This window comes from Ornithorhynchus anatinus, chromosome 10, assembly GCF_004115215.2.
Source record: "Ornithorhynchus anatinus isolate Pmale09 chromosome 10, mOrnAna1.pri.v4, whole genome shotgun sequence".
NCBI lineage: Eukaryota > Metazoa > Chordata > Mammalia > Monotremata > Ornithorhynchidae > Ornithorhynchus > Ornithorhynchus anatinus.
In genome coordinates, this window is record NC_041737.1 from 57,009,338 (window position 1) to 57,018,306 (window position 8,969).

The following is an 8,969-nucleotide window of genomic DNA, read 5'->3' on the forward strand; positions in this document are numbered from 1 at the left end:
CATCTGGCTTCTCCCGACCCTCGATGGGCCTTCCCCGCCGTAGAGGGCGGCCTGGGGTTTCGGGGGGGTGGGATGGGAGGGCGGGGTGGGAGTGGGGGGCGTCCGGGCCGGATGGGGATGGGGCTGGGGGGGGACACCGGAGGGAGGAGGAGGGATGGGGGGTCTTAGCCGGGAACGTCGACGGGAATCCAAAACCCAGGATTATTTTTTTGTCCCTAGCAGCGCCGGCCCGGTCGGGCACTCAGCAGGGGCTGCAGTGGGAGAGGGGGGCTAAGGGGAGGGGGGGCTTGGGGGGGAAGGGATGGAGGAGCAGGAGGGGGGGAGGGGGACGAGCAGGGGCTGGGGGGTCACTTGGAGGGACGTGTCCAGTTGCAAAGACCTCGGAATAAGGTGTGTGTGGGGGGGAGTCGAGAGAGTTGGGAGGGATTGGGGGGGCCAGGCCGATGAGATGCCAAAGGACCCCAGCCTCATTTTCGAGGGTCCTTTTGTTGGGGGTGGGGGGGGAGGGGAGGAAAAAGGGGAGGGGGCCGGGCCCTGGCTAGCCAGGCGTGAGAATCCTCTCCGCCCTGGCCTGCCTCGGGTCAGGGGCAGGACAGAGCTCGTGGTCCCAGGGTGGGGCTGCTTGCCTCTGTGTGTGTGTGTGTGTGTGTGTGTCTGTGTGTGCCTGTGTGTGTGTGCATGTCTCCATCCCCCCCCAAACACCCCCCCCCCCCGAGCCCCAGCCCCTCGGAGCCCGAGTTCTAGGAAAGAATGAGACTGCGTTTCGTACCGGGCCGAGAAGGGAGGGGAGAGGAAGAAGGTTGTTTCCTCTAGAACTTCCCGGGGCGGGGGACGGGACCGGAGGGAATCCGAGCCTCTCCCCCCGCCCCAATTCCCATTTCCCCCTCCTCATCTCCTTCTCCTCCCCTCTCCGTCCCCTTCCAGCCGCCCCCCGCCCCCCAGGACCCTCAAATCGCCCCTCTACTCCCCTCTGCTTTTTCCCACCAGTCTCCCGCCTCTCCCCAGCTTCCCCCTAGTTCTTCCTCAGCCCCGATTATTTGTTTCTCCCCCCTCCCCGGAGCCCCCGCCTTGGGTTTGGCCCTCTCCCTCCCTCAGCCCCAGCCCCACATCCCTGCAGGAGACCCCTTTCCCCCTTCCCGTCCTCTCGGCCCCCGTCCCCAGGTATCTGCCCAAATTCCGGGCAGATTTCCCGGGAACAGAGAGGGAGAGACAGGGTGGGAAGAGAGAGAAAGTGAGAGAGAGAAGGGAAAGAGAGAGAGGGAGAGAGGGAAAGGGAGGGAGACACAGAGAGGGAAGGAGAGACAGAGAGAAGGGGGGAGAGAGAAGGGAAAGAAGGAGAAAGAGAGAAAAGGGAAAGGGAGAGAGGCGGGAAAGAGAGAGTGAAGAGAGAAGGGAAAAAGTGAGAAAGACCGAAGGGGGAGAGAGAGAAAGAGAGAGAAGGGAAAGAGAGGAAAAGGGAAAGAGAGAGACACAGAGAGAAAAGGGGAGACGGAGAGAAGGGGAAGAGAGAGGCAGAGAGAAAGGGGGAGAGAGAAGGAAAAGAGAGAGAAGGGAAAGGAAGAGTGAAGAGAGAGAAGGGAAAGAGCGAGAAAGACAGAGAGAAGGGGGGAGAGAAAGAAGGAAAGAGAGGGGAAAGAGAGAGAAGGGAAAGAGAGAGAAGGGGGAGAGAGAAGGGAAAGAAGGAGAGAGAAAGGAAAGGGAGTAACAGAAGGGAAAGATAGGGAAAGGGAGAAACAGAAGGGAAAGAGAGAGAAGGGAAAGTGAGAGACAGAGAAAGAGAGACAGGGAGAGGGGAAAGAGAGGAAAAAGGGGAAAAGAGAGAAAGGAAAGAGAGAATGAGGAATGATCTTTTATGGGAAATAAACAGAGATGGGGAGGAGGGGGAGGAGGAGGAGGAGGAGGAGGAGGGAGAGGAGGGTGGACCCAGGAGGGGGGGGGGACCCCTTCGGTCCCACCCAGTTCGGGGGATGCCCCGGCCCCCCCGCCCCCCTTCACCTGGTTCTTAAGGAGTGGGGCGGCAGAGACGGTGTCTCTCTCCGGGCGGCTCCGGGCAGGCCGGGACATCATCGTCGTCGGGACGTCGTCGTCGTCGTCGTCGTCGTCGTCGTCGTCGTCGTCGTCGTCGGGACATCGTCGTCGGGACATGCCCCCGCCGTGGGTCCTTCCCCTGTGGCTGGCGCTGGCGCTGGCGGGCCGGGCGCTGGGCACCCTGGCCCCGTGCCCGGCCTGCGGGCAGGGTTGCCCGCCCTCGGGGGGCTGCCGGGGAGGCGAGGAAGCGGGCGAGTGCGGCTGCCCGCGGAGGCTGGGCGAGCCCTGCGGGGTCTACACGCCCAGCTGCGCCCCCGGCCTGCAGTGCCAGCCCCCGACCCACGACGGGGCGCCCCTTCGAGCCCTGCTCCTGGGGAGGGGCCGCTGCCAGGCCGCACAGAGGAGGGGCTCCGCTCCTCCAGGTGAGTGACCCCGCGAGCCCCGGGGCCCCACCCCCCCAGGGACGTCCCCCGCCCGCCCCACCGGGGGGCCGGGGGACAAGGGGGGCCGGGGGGGCGGCCGGGACCCGGGGGGAGGGGGGCGAGGGGGCCGAATCTGGGGCGGGGGCAGCAGGAGGAGGAGATGGAAGAGGAGGAAAAGGACGAAGGGGAGGAGGAGGGACATGAGATGGAAGACGAGGAAGATGGGGTGGAAGACGAGGGAAGGGGAGGAGGTGGAAAAGGAGGAAGGGGAGGAGGAGGAGGAGGAGGAGAGGCAAGGAGGAGGAAGAGGAGGAAGAGGAGAGGGAGAAGGAGGAGAGGAGGGGAAGGAAGAAGAGAAGGAGGAGGAGGAGGAGGAGGAGGAGTGAGGGGATGTTGGGGGGAGGAGAAAGAAGTCCAAGAGTTCGAGCTCCCAGTTTTTCCTGTTGGGGGGCGTGGGTGGGGGACTGGAGACACCCCCCCCCCACCCCCGTCGGGGTCGAGGGAGAGAGGGTCGCCTCCGGGCGACGGGAGGGGTCCGGGACAACTCTGCGCGTTTGGACAATCAACGAGAGCCCGTTTGGAGCCGCTACCCGGGCCAGAGAATCCCGCGGGGACCCAGGGGGTCGGGGGTCGAGGGGTCGAGGGGTCAGGGGTCGGGGCGGAGGTCGGGGCGAGGGCCGCCCCTCTCCACCCCCCCGCCCCCCACCCCGGCCCCGGGGGACGGCCGTCAGAGAGGGCCGGGGGGCTGGGGTGACTCAGAGGGTGGGGCGGAGGAGTGAGTCAAGGTGGGGGGCACCGGGGTGCCAACACTGGGCAGGGCGAGGAGCCCGCGGTGCCCCACCCTGGGCACGGCCAACCGCCACACGGCCCTGGAGCCCTGGTCGGAGGGGTGGGAGCGGGGCCGGCGGGCAACGGGCTGAGGACGGGGCTGCGGGGGGGCTGGGGGGGCTGGGGAGGGGGGCTTCCCACCCTGGCTGGGCCTGCTACTCCGCTCCCACCCTACGCCCGCCCTCCTTCCCAGCAGGGCCATCCTGCGCTTTGAGATCTCAGAGGAGAAAGGCCGGATTGGGGTGGGGGGGGGGAGAGTCTGGGGTGGGGGCTGGGGGAGACGAAGAGGTCACCGGGGTCACGGGGAGTTAGAAGGTAAGAGAGTTCCAAGGTAGAGATGGAGGAAAAGAGGAAGGGAAGAGGAGGAGGAGGAGAAGGGAAGGAGGAGAGGAAGAAGAGAGAGGAAGGGGAAGAGAGGAGAAGAGAAGAGGGAGGAGAGGAGAAGAATGAGAAGAGGAGGAAGGGGAGAGAAAAGGGAGGAGGAAGAGATGAAGAGAGGAGGAGAGAAAGGGGAGGAGAGGAAGAAGAGGAGGAGAGAAGAGTGGGGAGGACGAGGAGGGAGAACGGCCTAATAAAAGGCCAGAAAAGGGGTTTGTGGGGGGGTCCCCGTGGGGGTCTCCCCCCCCCCCCCCGGAAAATAAAGAGGAGCGGGGCCCGGGGGGACTGAGGCGGCAGGTTTTTGGGCCTGTGTGGGGTGAGTCACGGGCTGGGTTGGGATGGGAAGGGAAGGGATGGAGTGGGATGGGATGGGATGGGATGGAGGGGGAGGGGAAGGGGGAGGGGGGTCAGAGCAGGGACACAGATTCCTTCTCCCGCCCCCCGCCAGACCCCGGGCCCGGGCTCGGCGCGCCCCCTCGCGGCCGCCGGAGGGAGCCCCTGGGCGCCCGTGTCCGAGCCCTGCCCGGGGGGGACCCTGACCCCTGACCCCCGACCCCCGCCCCCCCGCCCCCCACCCCCGCCCGGCTGTCCGCAGGAGAGGGGCCCGAGCCCACCAGGCCTCAGGACGAGGGGGGAGACCGGGCCAGGGAGGCGGCGCCCGGAGGAGGAGGAGGAGCCGGGACTTCGGGGGACAAGGACCCCGAGATGGTGGGTGCGGGGGCTTCCATCGCGACCGTCCCCCATAAAGCGGCCCTGATGCTGGATCTCGGGCTCTGGGGTCCCCCCCTCCCCCCCCGGCCTAAGCCCCCACCCGGCAGGGACGGTCGGACGCCCCATCCATGAGACTCTGAGTTTGGGGGGACCTGAGGAGACCCCAGGAGACCCCAGTCCCTCGCCTCGTCTTCCCAACCCCACCCCCAACCCCCTTCTCCTCCTGCTGTTCCGGGTGTCGACCACTCAGCCCCCTCGCCCTCCCCCAGTTCCTGGGCCCCCAGCCCTGTCCCCCTTCCCCAGGTGTTGGGCCCCCAGACCACTTCCTCTCCCCCAGGTCCCGGGACCCTAGCCCCCTCCCCTCCCCCAAGGCCCGGGTCCCAAGGCCCCTCCTTCTTCCCCAGATGCCAAGCCCCCAGGCCCCGGACCCTAGCCCCCTCCCCCAGGTGTCAAGCCCTCAGCCCCACCCTCCCCCACCAGGTGTCAAACCCCCAGCCCCCTCCCCCAGGTGTCAAGCTCCTAGCCCCCCCTCCAAGTCCCGGGCCCCCAGCCCCCTCCCCCGCAGGTGTCCAGCCCCCGGCCCCCTCCCCCAATTCCCGGGCCCCCCGGCTCAGCCCCCCGGCCCGCCTCTCCCTGTCCCCCCCGCTCAGGGTCCGTGCCGCCGCCATCTGGACGCGGTGCTGCGCCGGCTCCAGGCCGCCGTCTTCCGCGGGGGAGATATCTACATCCCCAACTGCGACCACCGCGGACACTACCGCCGGAGACAGGTCGGGACCCCCACCCCATCCCCGCCCCCGCCCCAGGGCCGGGCCCGTCACCCCCGACCCCCCTCCCGTCGGCCTCTCTCTGCCTTCGCCCCCCGACTCAGTTTCCCCCTCTCTCTGCCTTCTGGGTCTCTCTCTATCTCTCTCTGACTGTCTCTGCACCTTTATGGGTCTCTGGGGGTCTTTGGAGCTTAAATAATAATAATGATGGCATTTGTTAAGCACTTACTATGTGCGAAGCACTGTTCTAAACTCTGGGGAGGGGAGATACAAGGCGATCAGGTTGTCCCACGTGGGACTCACAGTCTTAATCCCCATTTTACAGATGAGGTCGCTGAGACCCAGAGAAGTTAAGTGCCTTGCCCAAAGTCACACAACTGACGAGCGGAGGAGCCGGAATTAGAACCCATGACCTCTGACTCCCGAGCCCGGGCTCTTTCCACTTAAACTTCCTTGGTTTTTTTCTCTCTCATCCTCCGTCTGTGACTGTCTCTGTTTTTCCTCTCTGGTTCAGTCAATCGGTGTTTTTGATGATCGTCGTCATTATTATTGCTAATAATAGCATTTATTAAGTGCTTACTATGTGCCAAGCACTGTCCTGAGCACTGAGGTAGATATGAGACAATCAAATCCCACATGAGGCTCCCAGTTTAAGTGGGAGAGAGAAGGGGAATGGAATAGAGAAGCAGCGTGGTTCAGTGGAAAGAGCACGGGCTTTGGAGTCAGAGGTCATGGGTTCGAATGCCGGCTCGGCCACTTGTCGGCTGTGTGACTTTGGGCAAGTCACTTAACTTCTCGGTGCCTCAGTGACCTCATCTGTAAAATGGGGATTAAGACTGTGAGCCCCACGTGGGACAACCTGATTCCCCTGTGTCTACCCCAGCGCTTAGAACAGTGCTTGGCACATAACAACAAATTATTGCACATAATTAACAAATACCAACATTATTATTATTAATCTCTGTGAGCCCCACGTGGGACAGGGACCGTGTCCAAGCTGATTATCTTATATCTACCCCAGCGCCGGTACGGTGCTGGATACAGAGGAAGAGCTTAATAAATATCATCAACATCATCATCTCTCTCTCTCCCTTCCTCCCTCTCTCTTTCTCTTCCTCTTTCTCTTTCTCTCTCCCTCTTTCTCCCTGACTATCTTCGAATGTTTCTGATTTTCTGTCCCCATATCTCTGTCTCTCTGACCCTCTAGACTGTAAGCTCGTTATGGGCCCCAGATCATATCTGCTTATGCTCTCCCAAGGGCTTACTACAGTGCTGTGCGCGTAGTAGGTACTCAATCAATACGTTCGATCGATGTCTTTCTCACACTGCCTTTCCATCAATCGATCATATTTATTGAATACAGAGAGAAGCACTTGGGAGAGTACCCTCTAACGATATAAAGAGACACATTCCCTGCCCACAACTAACTTATAGTCTTTAAACATGTGTCTCTCTGTCTCTGAATGTCTCTGTAATTGTGTATCTCTTGGACTGTCTCTGCCGCTTGTCTATCTCTGTCTCAGACTCTCTCTGAGTACGAGCATATCTCTCTGCCTGTCTCTGTTGCACTGTCTCTGCCACTCTCTGATGGCTTCAGTCACTCTCCGTCGCTGTAGGAGTGTTTCTCTCTGTCATTCATTCATTCGTATTTATTGAGCGCTTACTGTGGGCAGAGCACTGTACTAAGCGCCTGGGAAAGTACAATCCAGCAATAAACAGTGACTCTCCCTGCCCGCCATGAGCTCACGGTCTAGAAGGGGACGGCCATCGAGATGTCTCCGGCCCTGCCTCTCGGGGGACGTTATTATTATTATTGTTGTGCTGTCCTCTCTCTAGTACTTAGTCCAGTGCTCTGCACCCAGTAGGTGCTCAATAAATACGACTGACCGACTCACCGACTCCGTTTCTCTTCAACGGCCCCCGACTCGATCGGACGGTCCTCTGCGTGCGCCTGTGTCTCCGCGTCTCGGACCGCCTCTGTCTCCCTCAGCTCGTCTCCATCTCTGGGGTGCCTGTCTCTCGGATTGCGTCCTCGTCTCCATCCCCGCCTCCGGCCCCCCACCCCCGACCGTCTCTGTCTCCGTCTCTCCGCAGTGTAAATCTTCCACGGGACAGCGTCGAGGCCCATGTTGGTGTGTGGACCGGAAGGGTCAGCCTCTCCCCAGTCCGGCGGGCCCCGACAGCCCCTCCCCGTGCCCGCCGGGACCCTCCAGCTGAGAGGGGGGGCCGGGGGGGCCGGCGGCAGGGCGTGCGGGTCTCCCCCCTCCCCACGGCCGGGGGCACCTCCTGGCAGAGCTGTGGCGAAGGGCCCGCGTGAGTTATTTATTGCCAGAAGAGGGGTCCTGATTGTACTCTCCCAAGCGCTTAGTACAGCGCTTTGCACACCGTAAGCACTCAATAAATACGATCGACTGAATGAATGAGTGGCTGCCCCCTCCAAACTGTGAGCTCCTTGTGGGCCAGGGTCTTGTCCACCAACTCTATCGTACCGGACCCTCCCGAGCTCTTAGGACAGTGCTCTGCGCACAGTAAGCGCTCAACAAATGCCCCTGGGTGACTGATTGAGCTGACGGGGATGGAGAGAGACGCCGGGGGGGGCCGGGGGTGGGGGAGGGGACGAGGGGGTGGGTGGTCATTAAGTTAATGGTATTGTAACAGGGCATTGCTGGGAATAAAGTTCGGGGGGGGGGTCTTTATGTCCGCGTGCTGGTCTCTGCGCCCTGCTTCCTGCTCCCCTTCACATCCATTCAATCGTGTTTATTGAGCGCTTACTGTGCGCAGAGCACTGTACTAAGCGCTTCGGAGAGTACAGTTCGATAGACAGCGACGTTCCCTGCCCGCAGTGAGCTCACAGTCTGAGGGGGGATGGGGGGAGACAGACATCAATGCAGATAAATCAAATGACAGATAGGGACGTCGGGGCTGTGGGCTGGGGGGAGAGAACAGAGGGAGCACGTCAGGGCGACGCAGAAGGGAGTGTACTCCAGCGCTTAGTACAGTGTCTGGCACATCGTAAGCACCTAACAAATACCATAATATCACTCACACTGCTTGCGAATGCCAGCCCGGCTGTCCCCTCCCCACTCCCATCCTTGGCTTCCCCGCCCCGTACCAGCCTGGGCAGGCGAGATGGGGCCGGGCGACACCCCGCCCGTCCGGGCGTTCCTTCTAAAGTCTAACTTCAATCCTTCCTGCTGCAAACAGGAATCCGGAGAGACCCGGGTGGCAAGGGGCAGCCCGAGGGTGCCGATCTTTGTCCTTCACCGGCCGGTCCTCGCCTCCTCCCCGGCCCCGGGGTGGCGTTCGTACCCGGGGAATGGGGATCTGAGAGGATTTTTCTTCATGGAGAAGTGGGGAAAAGAGGCGACGCCCCCCCCCCACACCCCATTCCCAGAGCACAGCTCACCCATGTCCATGTCCACAAGCACCTCCGTATTCCTCTCCCGTGGCCCAGGAGGGAAAGCTGGGGCCGTGCCGGGTCTGACTGGGGGTGGAGGGAGGGGAGGTGTCGCCTCAGATGCCCAGGGATGAGGTTGGGTTGCTGCCCCAACCCCCAGATTATGGAGCTGCTAAGGTGGGCAAGGCCCAAGCCAGTTCAACCACCAATGATAATAATAATTGTGGCATTTGTTAAGCGCTTACTATGTGTCAGGCACCGTACTAAGCGCCGGGGCGGATGCGAGCAAATCGGGTTCGGCCACAGTCCCTGTCCCACACGTGGGGACTCACAGTCTCAATCCCCGTTCTTCAGATGAGGGAACCGAGGCCCAGAGAAGTGAGCGACTTGCCCGAGGTCCCACAGCAGACAAGTGGCGGAGGCCGGGGTTAGAACTCACGG

General features: G+C 62.3%; 1 protein-coding gene across 1 annotated transcript; it reads left to right on the plus strand.

The window, feature by feature from the left end:
* Nucleotides 1-1,950: 1,950 nt before the first annotated feature.
* Nucleotides 1,951-7,547, plus strand: IGFBP6 (insulin like growth factor binding protein 6). The gene is made up of 4 exons (XM_029073769.2): nucleotides 1,951-2,450; nucleotides 4,252-4,364; nucleotides 5,018-5,134; nucleotides 7,226-7,547. Exons 1-4 carry the CDS (start codon nucleotides 2,144-2,146, stop codon nucleotides 7,346-7,348), a joined length of 660 nt encoding a protein of 219 aa, XP_028929602.1. The 5' UTR covers nucleotides 1,951-2,143; the 3' UTR covers nucleotides 7,349-7,547.
* Nucleotides 7,548-8,969: the final 1,422 nt, after the last annotated feature.